The 22,962-nt window shown below is 49.7% G+C and overlaps 1 protein-coding gene across 3 annotated transcripts in view; it reads right to left on the bottom strand.

Annotated features, from left to right (window-relative positions):
- The window catches only part of MSI2 (musashi RNA binding protein 2), a 199,283-nt gene that overhangs the window by 18,249 nt on the left and 158,072 nt on the right, over window positions 1-22,962 (bottom strand). Inside the window, exons 10-11 of one of the 3 annotated variants that reach the window (XM_062507001.1) lie at window positions 17,146-17,220; window positions 3,021-3,128 (exon numbers count right to left, since the gene is read on the bottom strand). In XM_062507001.1, coding sequence (XP_062362985.1) covers window positions 3,021-3,128; window positions 17,146-17,220 — 183 coding nt within the window. Of the gene's footprint in view, window positions 1-3,020; window positions 3,129-13,489; window positions 14,154-17,145; window positions 17,221-22,962 lie in introns of those variants that run through there. The other 2 variants (XM_062507002.1, XM_062507003.1) reach the window with 2 other exon arrangements.

Genomic DNA, 22,962 nt, shown 5'->3' with positions numbered 1-22,962 from the left:
CATTCAGACTTTTAACTTTGCTCGTTTTCTGTGGCTCAGGTCCCAATTCATTAAAAAAATACAAGAATGGGTGAGGTTGTCAAAACCAGCGGAGGGATTTGGCAGCACAGCCCCACCCGGAGCGAAGGGATGTGGCCCGACCTGTGTGTGCTGGAAGGACTCAGCTATCAGCTCATCACTGGGATGTCAAACTGGGGATGTGATTTATGACGAGCAGCACGGCCGCGCTCACCCTGCCGGCACGCGAGCAGCCACGCGGGACAGGAATTTATGGTGGCACTAAGCACGGGGACAGGGACACGTCCCTTTCTGCTGGCTGTAGGACAGACCTGCTGCGACACGGAAGAACTTGTTTTATCTAGCAAGGTCAGCTGGTGACACGCTGCCATCGAAAAAGAAGGGGTGAGGGCAGGGAGGAGGCTCCGAGCAGGTACCTGCCCCCAGCAGGCTCCCTGCTGACTCAGCAAACATGCAGGTGTCCCAAGAGGAGGAACGTCACCCCAGGGACAAACCAAGGTGGTCAGTGCCCGGGGACTTGGAGTGAGAGGGTTGCAGCTTCCTGGGGAGACCAAGACACGCAGCTGAAGGTGGATGCTCTCTGCAGGTGCTCAGCCTCTGTGCTGGCACTGGTGCCAGGAAGGTGGGGAAGAGCCAGCGGGGACGGGGCTGGAGAGCTGCTGAAGAGGCAGCAGTGATGGGGACATTGATGACATGGACTGCCACCAATGCTTTCCAGGAACCCCCTGGACGATGCTTGCTCTGTGCTGGGGCCGCTCCAGCAGCCCTGGGCAGAGCTCTCCCAGTGAGCTGGGGGTGGTGGGACGCACCCGCCCGGCTGTTTCCCAGCTCTTTCCCATTTCCTGGCAGAAAGGGGCCAGTTAGGGCCAGCCGTGCTGTGCTCTGTGCTTTGGACCAGGCACGCGTGAAGGAGGGCCGTGTGAATTTGTGAAGGAAAAACAAAAACCCAACTGAAAAGAAGGCAAAAGAACAAAAAAAAAAAAAAAAACCAAAAAAAAAAACCAGACCCCAGCCATTTTTCTTGTAATGAATCGGGCCCGTACACTGCAGCGCAAGATCGATCGGACTCCACTGCTCCTGGATACAATTCACTACCATTGCTGATGGAGTGGCAAACCCAGGATGTCCCTTCCAAAACCAGCTTGGGATGGAGATGACTCTACGGAACGCCCACCCCGTTCCCAGACCACGGCTTGGTGCGGATGTGAGCGGGGCCGGTGACAAACCCACCTTCCTCCTTGAGACCTCGGGGCTGGGGGGGGGACGGGGACTCTTTGGGGTCAGTTTTGGGGGTTTTTGCCAGTTTTGTGCACACAGGCAATTTTGAGGCTTGAAAAAGACATTTCCAAACACCATACTGCTCTTTAAACTTGCCAGAAAGGGTGTTGTTAATTTAGGGTTAGATTTCGTTTCGTATTGCAAGTTCAAATCAAAAACCAAAAAAACCGAAAAAACAAATCAGAAAACCCAACAAAAGAGAAACCAAAAAACACTCAAATTAAAGACAAATGATTTTCAGGCACAGAATTGATCAATGCTCAGTTCAGTTGTAACGGGCACCAAAAGCACTCCAATTAAAAAAAAAAAATAATCAGGGAAGCAACGTTAATCCAGCCAAACCCTCTGTGCCTTGCTAAGGGGCAACTCACCAGGTCTGTTTGCACGTAAAACAAAACCTGAAGGGCAAAACATGAGGAAGAGGCAGAAACAATGAGGTCTGTTTTCCTGGAAGCATATGCAAAAGCAATCTTGGGTTTTGTTTGGTTTTTTTTTTTTTTTTTTTTTTTTTTTTCCCCTCTTTGGGTTTGTTTTTCCCCCTCCGTGCCGGGGCAGTAGGAGAAGCTGGGAGCTGGGGGATCCCCACAACCAGGCTGGCAAGTCACCCCTTAGGCTCTCTACATGCCACAGGATGGAACTGGTACAGAGAGTCCTTTGTAGCCTGCAAGCAGTGCCAGTTTGCATGGAACGGAGTTCTCCTGGTGTCTTTCTTTGGCCTCCATGGCATCAGGCTCGGGCTCGAGACACAGCTGGCCCTGCACCCACCTCCTCCTCCCTGACGCAGTCGGGGCTTTTCGGGAGAGCCTCGTGAACCCACGGGCGCTGCCCCAAAAGCCACCCAGAGCCCCCAGCTCAGCCACGAGTGAGCTGGGAGGTGCTGCCAGCCCCATGTCCCCCGAGGAGATGCTGGGACAGGGGACACGGGGCTGGCAGCAGCTCCACCCCGGCCTGCTCTGGGAGCCCACAGCTCACTGAGGGCTGCTCTGAACTCTGTCACCTGAGCAAAACGCTGATGATTCACCTGCTTAGCAAAATTTTAAACCTTAAGGCAGTACCGGCAATTGGCAACGATTTATTTCTTTATTTCCCTTAAGGGGAAAAAAAATACTAACAGGAAGAAGTTTTGAGAAGGATAGAAGAAAAGCTTTGTCGTTGCTCAAGGAAGCAGTGGGGTTGGAGCAGGCAGGGATGGTGAACTGTCAGCCACGTGCTGGTGCTGATGGCACAAAGTGATGCCATCCCAAGGGACATGGCCCCTCGCCATGGGGATGCCCCGTGCTGGCCATGGTGAAGGAGGTGACAGCAGCTCCAGGCACGGCAGGAGCACCCAGAGCTGCTGCCACTGCCTCAACCCAACCCCAGCTTCCTCTGAGAAACCAAAACTTTTTTTTTTCTGAAAACACAAATTAATCTTATTTGGGGTGTGTTTTAGAGCCTTGAATTTAAACCAAACAAATGAAGAAACCAACGCAGTAAAGGAATAAATAAAGAAACAAATTGGAATATCTACCCTGGTTTTTGGCAGTTCTCACGCCAATCTCCTGCAGGTGCTCCAGCCCCCGTGGCCTCTGCTTGTAGTTTGGGTTTGGGTTGGGATTGATTACTTATTTTTTCTCTAATTTTTTTTTTTGATTGATTGTTTTCAGGTCCCCAGGATAAGTGTGAGGAAAATCAGAGAAATGATGGAGAGCTGCAGCCACACAGAATACCGACAGAGCTTTTACCTGACCCTGCACTCTGAGGGTTTGCTCTTCCACGGGCCCCCCTACCTGATCCTCTTGCTGCTGCCACGGCTGCCGCTGCTACTGGTCCATAAGCCGCTGCTGGAAAACCTGGCCGTGGAGAAAAGGAGAAGGGTAAAGACAGAAGCCAGAGGGTACCACGAGTCCCTGCAGGGCACAGGCATCCAGAGCCACCAGTGCCACCGTGCTTGGGAACGGCCGAGCCCTGGCCAGGTGCCCGCTGCCAGCGGTGGCTGCCAGCACAAATCCCCTTGGCACAGGAGGAATGGGGCTCCTGGCCACGGCACGCCGTGGAGCCGAGGAGGACAGGCTGGAGGCAGAGCCTGCAGCACTCAGCTCGTGTCTCCACGCTCCCGCAGGAACGGGGTCAGCCCGCTCTGCAAACAACCAGGGAATTCTCTCCCGGGCTTATTTGCAAGTGATAATAACGTGCTGGTCTAGAGACAAAGCAGTAATGGAAAATATGAGGAGGTCCTCATGTCGAGATCACAAATTTGCTGGGATCAAGCAGAAAAAATTCAATGGAATGTGGTTTAAAAAAGAAAGAAAGGAAGGAAGGAAAAAGCTCTTGAAAGCAAACCAGCCGCAGATCAAGGAGCTCTATGACATCCCCCCTGCTCCAGGGAACCGAGCCCTCACAGAGAATGGAATGCTGCCAGCAAGATTGCAGATTTACTTAATTAATATTCAAAAGATCTGCCAGAGACTCTGACTTTCAATATATGCGTTTTAAGAGGGCAATGGCAAAGTCCAGGCAATCAGCAAGAACCCCAAACCCCAAAGCCAACGACTCCAGAGAGGCTCCTGGTCTCTGGGAGCTCCAACTGCTCCTGCCACCCAACAGGACAAGCCCAGGGTGGCCACCACGATGGAACCTGGTCCTTGAGCAGGCACCAGGACCATGATCAGAGCTGCTTTGCAAGGCTGAGGAACCACAGGAGAACAACTGAGGCACTGAGAAAGAGAAGAGTGAGCCTGAGAGAGAGAGCGAGCCCAGCACACTACAGCCCACTACCTTCAGCACTATGGCTCAGCTACAGCTCAGCTACCAGGGCAAGGAGCAGAGAACTAGGCTAGAATAACTTTAAGCTACTTAAAACATCAATCAAAAAAGACATACTTGCATTTAAATATGGTAATAGGGCTGTTGAGGGAAAAAAAATAGCACAGGTAAATGCATGCAGAGGATCCCCAGGCTGGTGCTCCCCGTGCACAGAGATCAGCACTGCACAGCCAGCCCTGCTCCTCCTGGTGAACCTGTCTGCTGGTAACTGCTAGAGCCTCTGTGCAGTGGGATGTGGGGGGAAGCACATCCAGACTGGGGGACCCCATAACCAGTGCTGAACCTGAGTATTAAACTCCCTCTCGCTGGTGATGGAGCCATCAACTCTGGGTGGGTCCCCTGACACACGATTAGGGCTAAAGTGAGAAGACTTGGGTGTTAAGAGTAAAACCAACCTCCAAAGAGCAATCTGCAGGACAAGGGCTGAGGCTCTGGGGCTTCATTTTCATGCAGAGCCACGCTGGGCCAAGCTCTGCACCCTCCCACTGTGGCTCAGGCAGGAGCAGAGCTGGCACTGTCCCCTGTCCCTCCCCGCCTGCTCCAAGAGCAGTGACCTCAGCGTTCCCAAGGCACCTCCAGGAGCAGCTGGCCACCCGCAGGTCTCTCATTTGGAGGCTCCAGGGGCTCCCTAAACCATCCGTATGGGATTGGAGGAGCTGTGGGTTTTCCAAGGAATAAAACACCTCTGCCAAAACCAATCAAATACCTTTCAAATCACCAAGCGTCCCCTGAGAACAGCACAAAAAACAGGGCTGGAAAGTTTGTTTCTCTTGTTCAGCTGCCAGGGACGCTCAGGATCTATTTGAAACGCAGGACAAAAAGTTTTGCCATGCAAAAGAAAAGTGAAATAACAAGGGTGGAGAAGGCACTCCATGGAAAGAGCCTGAACAAAGGCTCTGTTATTGCATTCCAGTGGACAGATGTGTGAAAAATTAATCCCTCCAACCCTGAAGAAAGCTTTTATCCCAGTTCTGAGATAAAAGCACCCCTGTGCCATGGCACTCCAAACAGCTCAAGTGTGATCCGTGCGGGAACGCCACAGGCGGAGCAGCCGCGGCACCGGCTCCGGGAGCCGAGATGGAAACTGGGATTGATTATCCAGATTGGCAAAACCCTCCTCGCTGATCCACTCACAGCACGGCTCCATCACTGGAGGATCCCCAAATCAATCCAACCTACTGAAAGCAATCGATCCCCTGCTAAAATGCCCTTTGCCGGGGACCACGTGCCCGGGCTGGCTCAGCTGGGAGCAGCTTCCCTGTCACTGCTGTCGAGCCACTAATGCTGTGTGACCTCCCAGCACTGTGCCAGCTCGCTGTGGTACCTCTGTGGCTCTTTGCTCCTGACCCCTCAGCAGAGAAGGGTGGCTGACACCATCCTGCTCTGCCTGATGGGGAACTGGGAACACCTCCCAGAGCTGGAGCAGGGCACAAGGAGCACTTGTACCCGCAGAGTGTGAGAACAGTGGCCCAGTGGCACTGTTTTCCCTCAGCAATGCCTGGGAAGTGCAGGCATCTCCAGGAGACAGCAGTGGCACTGGGGATTGCAGGACCACAGAGGGCTGTGGGGTGTCAGCAGCCCTTTCCTCCCTGTACCAGCTGCCAAGGGGCTGCCAGCCTTCCACTTCATTTTTAACAAGCAGCTTGGAGGTAACTGGGTGCCAGGAATGGGTGCCTGGACAGGAGTGTCCTGAAGTCAAGGGAAGCATTGAGGGCAGGAGCTCTGGATCCCACCCTGCACAATCAGGAGCGTGGCCAGCACCAGCCCCACTGCCTCTGAACCTTCTGAAGTCACCTGGAAAACCAAAAGGGTGGAGGGAGAGATCACTTCATTCCTGGTGTTTGTTTAAGGCACCGATTCCTGTTCCAAAGACCCCTGTGCTTTGTGTCCCCACTGCTCCCAGCTTGCCCAGAGGAAACAAAGCCCAGAGCCACTCCAAAGCCAGCAGTGCCCACTTTAGGCAGTGCAATTAGAAGGTATTTTACAATAAACGTTTTGCACTGGGCTCACACACTGTCCAGGAAAGCCCTTAGGATTCACAGCAATTTCACGCTCTCTCATTGCTCAGAATGAACCGAACAGCGTTCCAAGTGCAATTTTTCACAGATAAATTTCCCTGCTTCCTGCATCAATAGTTTCACTTTAAACAGTGAAGCAGTGAGGCAAGATGGACAGATCTGGGTTAAATTCTTTGCCCCGAGGCCCAAGATTCAGTCCATGGCTGTTGTCTCTCCAAGGCACAGGTGAGTTTGGGAGAAGGGGGATCACAGGATGGCACACAGCCCCACTGTCTTGCTCTGGGCACTGCAGTAGGAGCCCAGGATGTAGCAGATTTTCCAGGGGCTTGTGAACAAATCTGATGAGCACGATGCTGCATGAGCAGGGCCAGTTCTCACACTGGCTTCAGATCTCTGTCCTGCTCCATCTCCTGCTCTGGTGGAACCATTCCTTCTTAAATCACCGAGTTCTCCTGCTCTCCATCCTGGGTTTGGCTACCAGTCAACCACAAGAGAATAACCCAAGAACCATCTGTACCCCTTCCCTCTTCCTGCAGCTCTGCCTCTAAGAGAAATCACAGACTCCTTCAGCTCTGCTCTCATCAGCCTTTGAAGATCCCAAATTTCTTGCATCCTCAAAGCACACACAACCCTGTCCTCTACAACCAGTCAGACAATAGGAATCAACCCCAAAAAAGATCACGAAATTTGTTCTTACATCAAAAAATACCATGCAAAGAATTTCCTCTGCTTTAACGGCCAAAGCACTTGGGCACCTGAGGTCGCATGTTCAGAGTTCAGCAATGAGCACAGGGATTTAAAGCAAGCAAATGGAAGCTGAGATGCTCAAACCTGACTTCAGAAAATAGCCAAAATCATGGAACAGGCATGAAGAATTGAATAAAAGCCATCATGAAACTGCACATAAGAAGCAACCCCCTTGCTCTGTGCTCATGAGGTGCTTGGAGTGTTCACACACAAGCAGTGGACTGGTCTGTGCAGGTTGTTTTGGGGGTCCCTGTGCTGAGAGCATTGAGCTCAGAGGCTCCTTCACCCCCAACACTTCACTCCTTACACCCCTAGTGCTCCCCAGAGTGCTGACCTGAACCCCAGGCTTCAGGAGGGTCACTTGATCTCTCAGCAAAGAAGTGCAAAGGCTGGAATATGAATTCATGTGCAGGCTAAGAGGGGAGAGGAGCCAGGGGGCTGATCCCCCTTTTCAAGAGGCATTCCCAAGGGCTGATCCCCCCTTTTCAAGAGGCATTCCCAGGGGCTGATCCCCCCTTTTCAAGAGGCATTCCCAGGGGCTGATCCCCCCTTTTCAAGCGGCATTCCCAGGGGCTGATCCCCCCTTTTCAAGCAGCATTCCCAGCAGCTTTGATCAGCCTGGAAAGCTGCACCAGGCTCACAGCTGTCATTTCAGACGGGCTCTCGCTTGCATTATTCTTTCCATTAGGCTGTGTTATCCTCTTTGGAGGATCTTTAGGCTTCATTTCAAAAGTATCAGAGACTCAAAACCATGAAGCAGAAGAGTCTGGTAGGTTTTTTTTGAAGGCAGGCAGGCGTGGGTCCAATTTACCGGGCAAAAATGTCTTCTTTAATGGTGAACACACACAAGGGAAAGCTCCATCCCAAAACAATCCCTTTATGTTTAAAACCTTCATCTTCCAGGCTCTCTGTCTCACACTCTCCCTCCCTTTCTATAAGGAAACACCAATGAGAAAGAAAAAAATCCCTGCTACTACTCCAAGCTTTAGATGAACAACTCAGTGCTGAGTATTTAGAGAAGAACATACACCCAGAGAAATCAAATGTTCCCTAGAACTGATCAAAGATTGGGGTTCTACCACATCATTCACAACTCATTACCACGTTTTAGCAGCAATTAACTCCTTGGGATTTGATTGCAGACTCTATGAAGCTTTCTGTGAAGTCCACAGGAATCGTGAGGCAGCAACAAGCCCTGCTTGGAATGTCCCGTGCCTCCCACCAGCCACCTTGGTCTGTCTGTGAAGAGGTGGGAAAGTGCCATCCACACCACAGCTGATGAACAGGACCCAGCACAGCAGGGCACAGCTCCAAGGAAACAGGACAGTACTCTCCTAAGGTTTTAATCAATCCTGTTAATACCCCTAGCATCCCCAAGCCTGCTCCAAGTCCTGTACTGCAGCAGCCCCTTAAGTGCCCTCCCTTTGTATTTTCCCACTGTGTTACATCAATCTTGTTAAAATCTCTTTCAGCAAATCAGGGAATGTCAGCCAGACCCCACTGTACATCATGAACCCTCATCCCAGAGCTCCTGCACCATCCAGGGCAGAGCCTGTACAGGTCTGTCCCATGTCTGATACCCCCCAATGTCTGTTTGCAGATGGTGCTATGATGAGCAAACATTCCCATTCTGGAATTCCAACAAAGCCATAAATCCCAAATACAGGTAATTTAAAATTTGGCACTTCCACTTTATGTACAGTAAATGAGTCATTTTTCAGCTGTTGGGACTCTCAGGCTGTGGCTTTTAGGATGAGAATGGGGCATTTCTGCCCAGTAATTACTATATGCATCAGTGAGACAAAGCCTTGTTTGTCTCCAAATTATCATTCTGTGGCATTTCAAGTGCAATAACCCTTTTGCAGATACTTCATTCTACTGAAAGCTGGGAAACTTCTTAAAGGCAAACAGTTTGTTCTAAAAAAGCCCTATTTTTTCAAAAAAACACAAACCAAGAAGCAAAAGCTGACAGCTGATTTAGGTTATCAATATCCAGTATCCAACCTGACCCTGCCCTCTGGCAGTTTGAAGCCATTCCTCCTTGTCCTGTCCCTCCAGGTCCTTGTTAATAATCTCTCTCCATCTTTCCTGTAGGCTCCCCTGAAGCCTTCTCTTCTCCAGGATGAATAATTCCAATCCTCTCAGCCTTTCCTTGCAGGAGAGGTGCTCCATCCCTTTCATATCTTGCTGGATATAAAAGACTCCTTTGGACTCGCTACAGTTCATTTTAAAGGCCAAAGCCAAACATTAACCACCGACTTTTAATCAACAAGTGAAATACAAAGGAACACCCAGGAGCTCATGGCCCCACGCTTTAGCACAGCAGCTCTGAATTTCTGCATTTCAGTCACCTGCAGCTGGATGAACAAGGGCAGGTTAGATGGAAGGAACCACATTAAGGCACCTATTTGGAGTTCAGCAACGTGGCACTGATTTGCTTCAAGCCTCATTTCTGCTGCTCTGATGGTAAAGAAAATGAGCTATTTGGTTAAGCTGCTTGTCTCCATTTTTATGAATGACCTAAACTATCTGGGCAAGTATTACTTAAAGACAGGTCCTTGATGATGAACAAAGGCATAAAAACAACTTGTGTCCAGAGGCTGAAGCTGGAAAAATTCAGCACAAAGAAGCAACTTTATAAAGGAGAAAGCAGTTTATCACAGGACAAAGTTATCAGAGGGTGGGGAACTCCTCACCACTCGTGTGCAGCTCAGCCAGCACAGCCACCACTGGCAGACAGGGACCTTCCCAGTGCCTCACTGGAGGAACTGCCACTGGGCATTCCATAATCCATGTTAGGGAAGAGGTCACAGGAGATGATTTGGATGCTGAGCCCAGAAATCTTCAAGGCATTGCTGCAGCAACTACCATCACTGCTCCTGGGCAAGGCAGGATGTGGAAGCTCCTCAATGGCCAGCTGGAAACCCACTGCTAAAACACTCACATTTGAATGTTTCTCTGCTATAAGGAGACCAATCTTGTCCAGTTCTTTGCAACTCCAGCCCCAATTTTTAACAGCTTTAGTTAAAAACTGTCTCACGAGGCAGGGGAGCCGTTGAGCTCCGGCTGGCTCGGACACGGGAGAATTCCTTAGAGCAGGATGGGCATTACCAGACCACGTTCCTCCTTCTGCAGGGTTCTCCACGTTTTCCTCCACACTCGGGTGTTTGCTTTACGCCTCTTTACTCTTGTGAATAATTGCTCTCATTAACCCTCCTGGTCACTGCAGCTGTGGCCTGCTTGCAGCTGAAACCACCGCTCTGGAGCTGCAGCATCAACCCAAAACACAAAGACCTCTACGGACACCAGCAGGCTTGGATACTTTTCCCTTTTCTCTCCTCTCTGCCCCTTCAGGATCACTCATTTCCAGGGCAATGAACCTGATGTTTTAAAGCCTCTAACACCAGGCACAGATCAGTGACCAGCTGAGAACAGGACAATCGGTGTTCAAGTTCAGCATGTCCTTAATTCCTCAGTTATTTGAGTTGTAAGTGGAGAAAAATCTAATGAAGGCAGTTTTAGGTCTCAGCCAGACATGATATTTAGGGAAACCTCCAGAGCAGCCTCACTCCCAGTGAGAGGATGGGGCAGGAAAAGGGGGACAGGCTCCATTTTCACTGGCCACACTCAGCTGCCACTGACAGTGCTGGGAGCCAGACCAACAACACAGACCAACAGCTTCTCTCTGGAAAATCTCACCTTAAATCCAACAATGAGATTACTTTAAGGGATAGAGGGAAACAGAAGATGAAAAAGGCCTTTTACAAATTCTCCGCAACATCAAAAAAACACAGCTTTTCTCAGAAAAACCGTGCCTAACAGGCAAAGGTGCTTCAGCTCTGCTTGGACTCAAGAGAACAGCTCTAGAGAGCATTTATTCCTGCATCAAAACACAATCATCTAGGCAGAACTTGAAGGAGAGCCTTCTGGCTGGAGAATTTATGGGCTCTGCTATATTAATTTCTCAGTTTGCTGTCTGCAGTTACAGCTGCTGCTCCCTCCAGGGATGCTCCTGCAATGGGAATGGCCCCTCCTTGGCAAAAGGAGACCAAAAAAGCTGAATTTTAAACCAGGTCCTGTCTAAGGTCTTTGTTTTCAGGGACGCAGGCTGAAACGGAGAGGTGTGAAGAGGTAACTCAGGTGGTTCCACCAGATCCCAAATGCACTCTGAAAAGCAGTGATGCCATGCAGATGCAGTGATGTGTTTAGATGGGAACAAGGCATGCAGTGCAGGGGAGAGCAGAGCAGACCGAAGCAGTTAAGAAAGGGTTAGACAAAGGAGTGAGAAAAATCTCCAGCTTTGTTCCACGTCTCTTGCTGTTACAAGGCTTAACTAACTGAACAATTTAAAATAGGTTTTACATTTCCTCCTCCTATTTTGCAGCTGCCATCAGGTCCTCCTTTTCTGAGTGTTACTTTTGATCATTCCAGTATCATGACCAGACAAACTTTGCTCCCATTAGTAAATGTTCTACAAGCCTTGCAGTTGTGTAACAGTGCTTGAGGAGTGTTTTACAGAGCTGACCCCTATTAATACAGACTTCTTCACTCCCTGTGGGTACAGAAGCCATGTGCAGACAGCACTTTAAAATCACTTCACCTCACCAGAGTAGGAAGTTGGGTGCTCCAGCACAGGGGAACGTGTCTTGGGGTCAGTGAAGTACCCCATGGCCCAGGCTGGGTGTTTTACACCACTGCACATGGGACAGAGGGAATGGTTGGCTTTTTGGGATGCTGCAGCCACACCTTTTTCCATCCCCACTGCACTCCCCTTCGAGGTTATTAACAAAGGGGGAACCTGTGCAACAGAGCTCACACTGGGGTGTTCTAAACCCCAGACACAGGGACCTCCTGTCCTCTCCTCCTCTTCCTCTCAAGACACTGTGACTTAAGGTTTAAGCATAACAGAATAATTCCCCTTATCTTTGGCACCAGCTCCTTCTCCTCACCTGGAAAATTCCTATTTTCTAGTTGTTACTTCCTAGGCAAGCACCACACACAACTCTACAAAGGATACTTGCCTGCCCAGCCCTGATGGGTGAACACTGTGGGACTGGCATCAGGAAAGAAACTCAGTTAAGCTCAACAGAAAGGTGGTTTAAATGCTCTCACAGTAACAAACCCCATCAGTCTGAGACTTTGAACCATCTTGGGTTGCACTTCCACTGCCTCAGGCACTGCAGGAGTGTGACCCATGGCTGAGCTCATGGCCTTTGCAGCACCAGTATTAATAAGCAAATATATTTCCCTGAGCTCTGCAAAGTTTGTGAAAATATTTGTTTTTCTCACCTCTCACCATATACAAAGGTTTTAATAAGCTTTAACAAACATACAAGCAAACAAATCCTTAATTAAAATAAATAATTTAAATTTCTAACCTGGAGGCTTCTATGAAACTTCGACAATCCCCAAACACTCAGGTGATGATGGGAGAAAATAAAACAGGGATAAAGACAGTGAAGGAACATCCCACCAGAGTGCTGGAGGACCAGTGGGGATGCTGCAATTTCCTCTCCCCATAGTTATGAGTGCATTTTCTCTTTTTTTTGGGGTGTCATTTTTGCTATACACACACCTCACATGTAACTGTTCCTCTGCAGGTTCTCCAAACAGTGGGTCACATGCTCTGAGTCATGGTTGTTTTATTCTTTTATTCAACTGTCATTGGTACTGGTTATTTGGGGCATCCAAACCAAAATATTAAATTTGCAAGCTAAGAGAGCAGCAACACAGCAGATCCGTTGTAAACAATTTATTATTATTTTCTACCTCAGTTACTTACAGGAAAAAGTCATAAAAAAGAGGAAAAAAAAAGAAAAAAAAAAAGAAAAGCACAGATGGACTATTTACAAAAAATGAGAAAATTCACAATAGCTGAAATGTTTGCAAATCATGCACACTAAGACAAGTTCACAAAAGCAAAGCAATTCATAGCAAAAAAACCCCCAAACAAAATAATAAGAAGCCATACAGATTAAAAAAAAGCTATTGCCTGCAGAAAAGTCAAAAGAAAACTACCCAAGTATTACATCAAGCATCTTTAATGAAATGAACAGCACAGCCATGGATTGTAGAGCCTTTGACACCGACATTTTAAACAAGTGGATTAACAAACATTAAAATGCATTACAGTTCTACTGTAAGCATGCAACGTACTTCTCACAAACTCATCCAAGGGGTAGCAACACTTCAACAGCAGGATTTGAACAGGATGTGTGTTTTCTACCCTCGGGTCCAGAATCTGGTCTGGCTAAAGCCAATGGGTGGAGGTTTGCAGCTCTCCTGCCACTTGGGTGGAGATGAAGAGGTGCAATGTGATGCAGCTTAAGCAGGGAAAGCTTGGCCAGAATTTAGGAAATTTGCCCGTGAATTGCAAGCAAAGTTTGGAAGGAGAAGCAGCTGCAGGGAGCGTGCAGGACCATTGCTGGTCAGAGCTGGGATCCAAGAATCAGAGAACCCCAGACTGGTTTGGGTTGGAAGGGACCTTAAAGCTCATCCAGTGCCAGCCCTGCCATGGGCAGGGACACCTCCCACTGTCCCAGGCTGCTCCGAGCCCCCCTGGCTCTGGGAGTGGGGCAGGAATTGCTGGGGGGGGGCAGCAGCTGCCTGAGCCCCTCTCTCAGCACGGCCCTCGTGTGATGGTGGCAGCTCCCCAGGAGCCCCCAGGCCAGGGGGAAGGGGATGGGACACGTGTGGGGCTGTGACACCGCGGGGTCACACAGCTGGGGTGACACAGCCCTGGCTGCCAAGGGTCCCCAAGGCTGCCAGGGACAGGAGGTGCCCTTCTCGCTGCACCCTGCATGGCATTTGTGCCACTGCTGGACGTTACCACGTTAGGAAGTGCCAGTCATTCTCTCTGGGGCTGTTTGTGACACCAAATCAACCCCATCAGCCTTCTCCCTTCGCTGATAAAATGGTTCCTAAAAAGTTTGTGAGAAGTCATGCCTTCGGAACGCCCCGACCCCATCCTTGTGAGTTACATTCCAAGTGGGCATTAAAAACTCATAACAAAGCAGAGGGAAAAAAAATTAAAAAAAAAAATAAAAAGCAAACTCAAAGCAATGAGGATATGGAGCCTTTAAAAAAATAAAAATAAAATAAAAAGTCCAGTCAATCAAACCAACCAGTAAGAGCAGCAATTTTTCAGTGGACATTGATATTAAACATGGACCACCCAGGCTTTCTCTGTCTCTCTCTCATTAGCACTGTAGTAAACCCAGATTAATTTGTTATGCATCTTTAAGAACTAGTTGATAAAAATTATGTCTTGTGAAATCGGCAAATAGTCTGCAAAGTGAAATAAGAACAGAAATTAATAGATTAAACTGAAAAGATAAGTCCCAGAAATAAAAAAAAAAAAAAGAGACACAGAAAGGGAGTGATTGCAATTAAAATAAAAAAAAAAAGGAGGCAACGTACTGCATGAGGAAGGGCTGGGAGGAATAACGGGATGGGAGGAGATAGAGCAGTGGCCAAAGGGCTGTGTCCTGTCCCTGGAGCCAGGGGCTGTCCCATGCCATAGGAAACAGAGGAGATGAGGATGTGGGAGAGGACATGGGACAGCCCCCGAGGGGACACGGAACGGGAATGGGAAGAGTGGGTGTGGCATTTGTACCTCATTCACTTGGACAACAGGAAAAACCATCAGGACAGTTCAATCAGAAGGGAATTCCTTTTTCTGGCTTTGATTTACTGAGACAGTAACTGGGCAGCACAGCCCGTGCAGGGGCAGTGCCTGTGCCAGCCCCGCGGGGTGACCCCAGCCCGGCCACCCTGCCCAGCCAGAGGATGGAGCATGGGCTGGAGGACAGGGCTGTGCCGTGCCAAAACTGCAGAACTCCTGAGAGCAGCCCCGAGTGTGACTGAGCATTGTTCTGTGTATTTGTATTTGCACTGAGGCTGCACCACCAGCGGCTCCAGGGAGGGAGGAGAGGCAGCTCTCGACCCGGGATGCTCCTGCAGAAACAGCCAAGAACTCCTCCCTCCAAATCACAACTCCGAGATTTTAAACCTGACAGCTTCCTCCTGCCCTGCTCCTGAGAGGCTCTGTGCCCCAACCAGCTGCTCCAGCACAGGGACACCCCATCCTGCTGCTGCACCATTCCTCACAGCACACCTCCAGACAGGACACTCCCCTGCCCCGCTGTGATTCTGGAGAGCAGAGCCCCAGATCTCCTGAGAAACTCCCAACAATTCTGGGAAGCTTCTGACTGCTGCTCAGGAGTAACTGATCCGAGCAGGAGGGGAGCAGGGGCACAGCTTTGGGGCAGGGGAACTCAACAAGGTGAGACAGACCCTGAGCATCTCCTGGTGCTGCCTGGCTCCCCTGAGCCCACAGTGGCCCCCAGCTTTCTGCTGGGGACAATCCACCTGGATTTTTCTTTTTTTTTTCCCCCTAATTCCATCTCTGCAGGAGACTGAAAATAATCAGGCAGTAACTGGAAGTCCTGCTTTGATAGAAACAGGCCCTTAACAAAAATACATCTAAGGAGGGGTCGAGTCAAGGGTGCCTTTGCTGTCAGTGAGCAAACACGCTCGCTTTAGACATGTTTATAATTAAACTCATCTAAGCTCTGCCAGTTTCCAACATTAAACCTATCAAAGGTGTCTCTCCTTCAATGCCTTTGTACAAATCAGCTGCTGCACGAACTTGTGAGGAGTCAGAGCATGAGACAACACACAAACACCTGCTGAAGCCTCCTCCTCACCTCCAGCTCCTGGCTGCAATCCTGCCAGACTGGACTGTCCTGCTGGTTCCAGCAGAACCAGAGGTGGTGTCACCTGGATCTGGGGGCAGCACGTGTCACCCCAGCAGCTCTGCTGTCTGCCTGACACCCCAGTTGTTTCAGACCTGGCCTGGTCCAGGTGGGAAAATGTATCACAGGTGGGAAGAGGTGGCTCAGCTTTCAGAAGAGCCCTGCATTTGTGAATTCAAACAAACAAACCCTCAGTGCTGTTCCCCTCGCTATTATCAGTCCTGCAAAAAGCAGCTGCACAATAACCCCATCACAAGGACACTGCTTACCCTACAGATGACAACAATCTGTATTTTTTCAAAGCAGGATCTCATCCTGACAACCCAGGGCTGGACACAAGGCTCCACGTTTGCCCCGGTGTGCTGCAGCTGTAGCCAAGCACTGTCCACATCCCCACCCATCCTAGAGAACTTTCCTGTGAGGTGCTGGTTTTCCTCCTGTCCCTGCCTGCTCTTCAGGGGTTCACTGGGTGTTCCTGTCACCCCAAGCTCCCACCCCTGAGGAGCACAGGACCCTTGTAAGGAGGTTGCTGAGGCATCCAGAGCTCTCCTCACCATGGTGCAGCTTCAGCCACCAACAGAGCAAAGCCACTGCTTTGCTGGTTCCAGCTGCTTGGGAGAACCGTGGGGTGAAAGGAGAACTCCGTGTCCTGTGTGCTGCCAGTGCCACTGTGGGATGTGCTGGAGAGGGCCAAGGCTTTGGATGGGCTTTGATGGATTCCCCATCGTGGAAATGTCCGAGGCCAGGCTGGACGGGGCTCTCAACAACCTGATCTAGTGGAAGGATCACTGCTGCTCTCACTGCAGGGGCTGGACCTTTGAAGGTCCCTTCCAGCCCAAACCACTCTGCTCTGTGCTTCCATGACCCCGCTGAGCCCCCGACCCCAATCCCAGCACAGGGTGGGCAGAGGGAACCGAAGCGACGCCGAACCCCAGCACCCGCACACGGCTGCACCCTGCTCCTGGGGGGAACCCCCAGAGCTGGGAACCCCCAGAACTGGGAGCCCCCAGAGCTGGGAACCCCCAGAGCCCGGCACAGAACACAGCAAGGTTCACTTTGCACTCCAGAAGTGAAGGTTCACTTACCACAGGCCAGCACGGGAAGGAGCGTGCGGGTCCCTGTGTGCGTGCCTGTGTGTAGCTCTACAGAATCTATGGAAGGAAAAACCCATCAAAGGGAGGGTAACAGCTCTCCAGTGATCTCTCTTGCTTTCATGTTTTTTGTTTTTTTTTTTAATTTAAGAAGTTTGTTTTCAAATAACCAGTACCAATTTATACATTAGGAAAATTGTGTTGAAGATATGTCACTATAAAGGTCTACTTTAAAATAGTTAAAAAGAAAATAAATAAAAATTTTGCTGTTGTGTGAGATGCTCCCTGCAGACTTGCCTGTCTCAGCTTGCAGCTACGGACTTAAAAAAAGGAAAAGAACACAAAAAAAAAAACAAACCCAAAAAAAAGGAAAAAAAAAGAAAAGAAGGAAAGAGGGGAAATAAAGGAAATCTGCACATGAAATGTACGTACCTGGGAACTGATAACTGTAACTTGGGGCAAATCCAGGATATCCTCGGCCATATGTTGCAACAAAATTCGGGTAACCTTGATCACAGAAATGGAAAAAAAAAAAGAGAGAAAGAGAAGTTTGAGGATTAATGAAGGAGTTTTTTGAAAGTTTTTTTTGTTTGTTTATTAACACAATACACAATGAAGGGGGGGATGGGTGAGACTTAATTTTACGGAAGGTATTAAAAAATCAGATTTATTCTGCTCATTCCAAACTGCAGAGAGGTTTCATCATTATCCCGAATAGAAACATCTCGAGCTGCGAGCAGGAGCCCTGTCACTCTGGTAATTAACATGCACTTTGGTGTCTGGAGCCCAAGGACTGTGCATACTTGTTAGCTGGAAGAGTAAATGCCAAATGCTAAGGCTAAACACATAACACGGGTTTGCTCTGACATTTGGAGAGCTTACAATGAATGTACTTTGCTTCAGAGCTATTGACAGTTGGAGATTAAGGTAGTAGTAATTCTTTATCCCGGGAGTGTGAAGGACAACAGTTAACACATCAAAGAGTTGGAGGCAGCAGCAGCAACGAGCCAGGGAGTCAAAGAGCTTTTAATTTTTCAGGAAAGTAAAGGGAAGCTGCAGGAGGTGCTTCTGAAGGCCCCTTCTGAGGCTGAGCAGGCGACCTCGGGCAGCTTTGGGAGGGTTATTAAGAGAAAAACTCACTTGAGAGCATTTTGTGAATTAAAACACCTCAGTGAAGGCACAAAGTGACAACTCAGCAGCTGGCTTCACTCTCCTGTCTGTAAGGTGCTGGATGTCCCAGTGATCCTGGCAGTGCTGGGCTATGGGGTCACACACTGTGACACCCCTGTCTGAACTTCCTCACAGCCATTCTCTGGTCCCACAGTGGTCATGTGCTCTGACCTGGATGGCCAATGGCCCAAGGTGTCCTGTACACTCAGGGGGTTTCCTAAAACTCTAACCTCACACTGATCCTCCACCTTTCCTTGCTCAGTTTTCTTAAAAACAGGCACCAGTTCCAGTGCACTAAACACTACAGAACGTCCCCACTGAGCCTCAGCATCAGCCCAGGCCCCTCCAAACCAAGAAACCATCAGGAAAAGTTTCCTCCTGCTGTCTGAAGTCAGTGGGAATCTTGGCAGCAGCTGGGCTGGAGCCTGAGAACACGTTCAGCAGCCGAATGGCTCTTCTGGGGGGCTCCTATCTCTGCTTTTATTTATCCTTTAATACACTCATCCATCACTTGGCTATTTTCCTGCTGCAGCAAGTCCCTCCATTTCCGATCAGATTTATACATACATGCTGCGTACTATTAATCATAATCTAAAATTGGAAGATAAAAATGCTTGGATGAATTCTGATGATGGGATTAAGCAGTGCCAGGAAAAGGCAGCCCCGCAACGCCCGGACAGCACACGCTGCTCAGCCCTCCTTCCACAGCTCAACAGCTGGATTCCCTTAGAAATTAATCACCTCTGTCATTAAATCAGATCTTTCAGAGTTAAGCTTTGCAAACCTTTTTTCCTTTCCTTTTTTTTTTTTTACAGGCACTATTGATAAATGGATTGTTTGCTAAGTAAGTAGCGCCATTAACACCACTGAAAAATCACTCTGTGCTGTCCGACCTCAGCCCCTCTCTCCTAGCCAAGGAAGAATTCAGTTCACTCTGATTCAGACACTTCTGAAGCAGATCTGTCAGCTCACAACTCTCAGGGCACAGGGACTGAGGTGCTGGGCAGCACCTGAGCTCTGCAGGTGTGGTACCTGTGGCCCCAGTCACATCAGCAGGGTGGGGGATGGCAGCTGCCCGCAGTGCTTTGGATGCCTCCTCTTCTGCTGCCTGTCCTGGACTGGTCCTGGCTCTGCTCCCAGGGCAGCCCTGCTGTCCCTGGCCAAACCTGGCTGTGCCTGATTGCCACAGCACCAGCCAAGCTGCCCGGGGGCTCTGCTGGCATCGCCAGCACTCAGCGCTCTCAAAGTCAGGCAGATGAAATCATAAATTTATAATACAACATTACTTCAATTTTCCTCTTCATTTACTGCTGCAGTGCCCAGCTCTGCTCTAATGACTCGAAGCCTGATCCTCATGGGGACATTGCTTGGCTGAATATCAATGGTGTTTAACACCACACCCACGTGGATGCTTCATCAGGCCAAATGATGGCCATGTTGACCTACCCAACATTCCCATTAGGTGCCATCCTCATCCTGTACTGGGCACTGAGAAGATGATTTGCCTTGGTAGTGCTGGGAAGTGACCAATCCCTTGTAAGTAATCCAAAAATCCAAGTTTTCACTGGATCACCTCCTTCACAGCAAAACTCTCCTGGTCTGTGGAAGCAGAACTCAACCCAGCAGCCAAACCACTTTCACACCACTGTTTCTACCCAGCTCCTGTCCAGGCTGCGGAAATGTTCTTTCATTTGAAAATTTGCTAATGGGGTGGGACAAAAGCTCATGGTCAATATGTGGGAACACTGAGCACGTAGGAGCCAGGGGACCCGTGCAAAATTACTTCAAATGCTCCAGAAAATGCAAGGAAGCTGTTGTCTCCAAATGTTGCTCTGAGTTGCAGCTGCTACTCCACTGAACAGTGTCTGGTGGAAAAAAGAATCACTTTCTTTGAAGGGCACAAGCTTCTCCTATGCATGAGCTCAGCCTACCTAGACTGAGCGTGCACAGGAACACTGAGCCCTGCCAGAGACCTTCCCAAATCCGTGCTCCTGCCACACATTGCTCCAGAACTACGGGCTGTGAGCTCGGGGGCTGAGGCTTCCATCTCTGGAGGGGGTTGCAAGCTAAAAGGAGCCCAAATTGAATATTAGACACCAGGATGATGCCCATCACCAGGAGAAATGAGTGCTGCAAGCCCCAAGGCCAGGTCACCTCCTGAGCCGTGTCACCATTGTGCTGACTGCAGAGACACAGAGAGCAGCTTCAGATGAGACATGAGACAGAAACCATCTCTTAATGCTGCTCCTCTGTTGCTCTCTTCTTCACAAGTTTTCAGGCGCAGACCTGAACAGAGTGCAAAAAGCTTTGGGACAGTGCTGTGACACCCACATGCCCTTGGGTGACAGGGCTCCTGGTCTGCACACCAGGGCCAGGTGCCAGTGCGAGGCTCCAGGCACAGAGAGAATTTCTTGGCCACCAAACTGCTCCCACTCATCCACAGAGGGTCCTGGTCACGAGCACCCAAGGGGCTGGGGAACAGGGAGCTGCCAGGGAGATCAGTGGAACTGAATCTGCTCCACTCTTTATGCAGAGAGGCTCATTAAAGCTCCTGCTGTCCCTGAGCAGTGTGTCCCAGCAGCAGCCCCAGCAGCCGTCCTGGCAGAAGGCTCAGCCTGCCCGTGCTCTCCCAGTCAAAAAAATCCTTTCAGGACACTTTAATTTTGCTTCAATCAACCAAATCATCACAGAAGCGGCTGCCTGTGCACCTTTAGACCCTGGCCTGCTGCAGGCTCCTTGGGGAGGCTGTGATTAATGAAAAACACCAACTTCCTTAATAGCTTTGGAGGGAGTCACTCCCCGCTCCTTCCTTTGGGTTGTCTCGTGCGTTCGTTCCTCTGATTCCCTCCTCTGCCCATGAACAGCAGCTGGAGAAGATGACCTTGAACAAGGGCTTCTGGAAACAGGTAGAAAAATCCTTCCAGAGCAGCCCCAGCTGCTCTGCTTCAGTCCATTTGGGCACGGAACAGAAAACACAGGGCAGGGCTGACCTGGCCTTGTGAGACCCCACAGAACGCTCGGCAGCAGCGGTGATGGAACTCTGTGTCTGATCATTTGATGGGTTAATTATGCCCCTCTTCCTGCAGGGATGGGCCCTGCAGCCTTTGAAACCCGGAGTTTCTGATGGCCATCCAGCAGCTCTGCTCTCCTGTGCTGCAATTTCCTTGTTTAGCACTTAATTATTTAACACAGTGCCACGGTAGCAAGCAGGAATGTGAAAGATGAAAAACCAGCTCGAGTGGATAACGAAGCATCTGGCCTTCAGTGTGGATCAATCACTAATGCTCAGCCAGTCCCCCCAGTCTGAAGTGCAGGTTGAGCAGTGCAGGACTGGCTGGAGCTGCACTGTCAGGGTGAGCCAGGCCCCCAGTGCAGCAGGACCACCAGGTCCAACAGGTGCCCCAGCTCTTCCTTTGTGCAGTTCCACTCACTGAGGGCTCCTTTCCTTCATTCTCACAGCTGGAGATGATCCTTTTCCAGAGAGACAGCCCCAGTGGGAATGGATCCACGCTTCACCCAGGGGCTGAATTTTCCCTTTGGGACACTGGGGTGGATCCAGCTCCATTCCCTCTGTGCCCAGCTGCAAGGAAAGGGCTGAGGCCTTGTGGTGGAGTGGATGCCACGGATCTTTCTGACTTCCCAGGGTGACCTGGACTCTCCTCCTGCAGCCAGCAGGACGGGCCAGCACAGTGGCACACAGAGCTCCACACTGCACCACCCCAACCTCGGGCAGCACAGGTGGAAAAGGAAGAGAAACAGCAGAGATCAAGTACATTGGCTCAGGCACGCTGGGAACACACAGGTAACGAAATCACAGAGTGACTACAGCAAGATAAATATTTTAAGCATAAAATGCGATTTCCAAACACTGTGGGGCAGGCTGGTGGTGGTGGAGCGTGGGGACAGCAAAACAGATGATGAGCTGAAATAACCCGATTACACATCCCAGAAATGGATCGCTCCCGCCACACCAACACAAGTACTATTAATTCTGAGATAAAGCAAACATGGCAGCGAGTTTTTCTTATCAAATCAAGCAGTGCCTGGTGTCAGACACCTGTGTCACCTCAGCCTGATCCTTGCAGCAACTGAGTCCTCTGAGCTGATGCCCACCCCAGGGGCTCTGGGGGTCTTCCAGCATCTCAGCCAGCCCCTGAATCTGCTCAGCAGAGCTCGGGGCAACCCAGATTCCAAGGCTGGGCTTTGTGCTCAGATTCTGGGATCATCTAAACCCAGGAGAGGGAAGTCAGAGCATCCTGAGGAGGGACACTGGCCTGGGAAAGGCTCACTGCTGCCTGGGGACACCTCCACATTGCCCTCCCATTCCCACATGCTTCATGGACACAGGAGGTGACAACTGAGGGCAAGTCCGGGGATAACAAGGGAGCAGAAAGTTTAAAATATATGGTGCTTTACAAAAAAAACATTGGCAATGGATTAGCAGCATTTTGGCCGAGGACAGAGTATCTGGGGTTGTCACATTATTTAGAAAGAATTATCTAGGCAGAAACAAATGAGAACCAATTATAACTAAATAGACCTCGTGCACAAATAGGAATTTGCCATTAAATATAATTTATCCAATTTAATTAGTATTTTCTGGACACAATACTCAGGACTAAAATACCATTCCATCTCCTTGAAACTTGTAATTATTGTTGCGACCTGTCCTGTTACACATCCCCCCACTTCCTCCATCCATGCCATTTAAGAACCAGCAAGATTTTCAATTATCTATGCTGAACTGTCAAAGCTACCTTTAAAAGAAGGGGAATAATGTGTGACTCAATTCCTCTAAAAAAGGGGAGAGATCATTTTTAGTCAGAATGAACACACTGCATCTTTCATCATTCTATTTTTGCGAGTAAGAGTAAAACAGGCTATTTAAAACATCCATTTAAATGCAAATTTTTTATATTCCAGGCTGGGGGGGGGGGAAGTTAATCATTTACCACAGACAGGATTATTTTCTTCACTCCACCCCTGCTAAAGTTTCAGCCTGGCACCCACACAGGTGCAGGGATTTGCTCACCCCTGTGGTGAAGGGTTTGGAAATCAGGGAGACAGCAGAGGCTCTGC

Source organism: Cinclus cinclus, chromosome 22 (assembly GCF_963662255.1).
Source record: "Cinclus cinclus chromosome 22, bCinCin1.1, whole genome shotgun sequence".
NCBI classification, from domain to species: Eukaryota; Metazoa; Chordata; class Aves; order Passeriformes; family Cinclidae; genus Cinclus; species Cinclus cinclus.
Note: the sequence above shows the minus strand (reverse complement) of the source record. Positions and strands in the feature narration are given on the sequence as shown.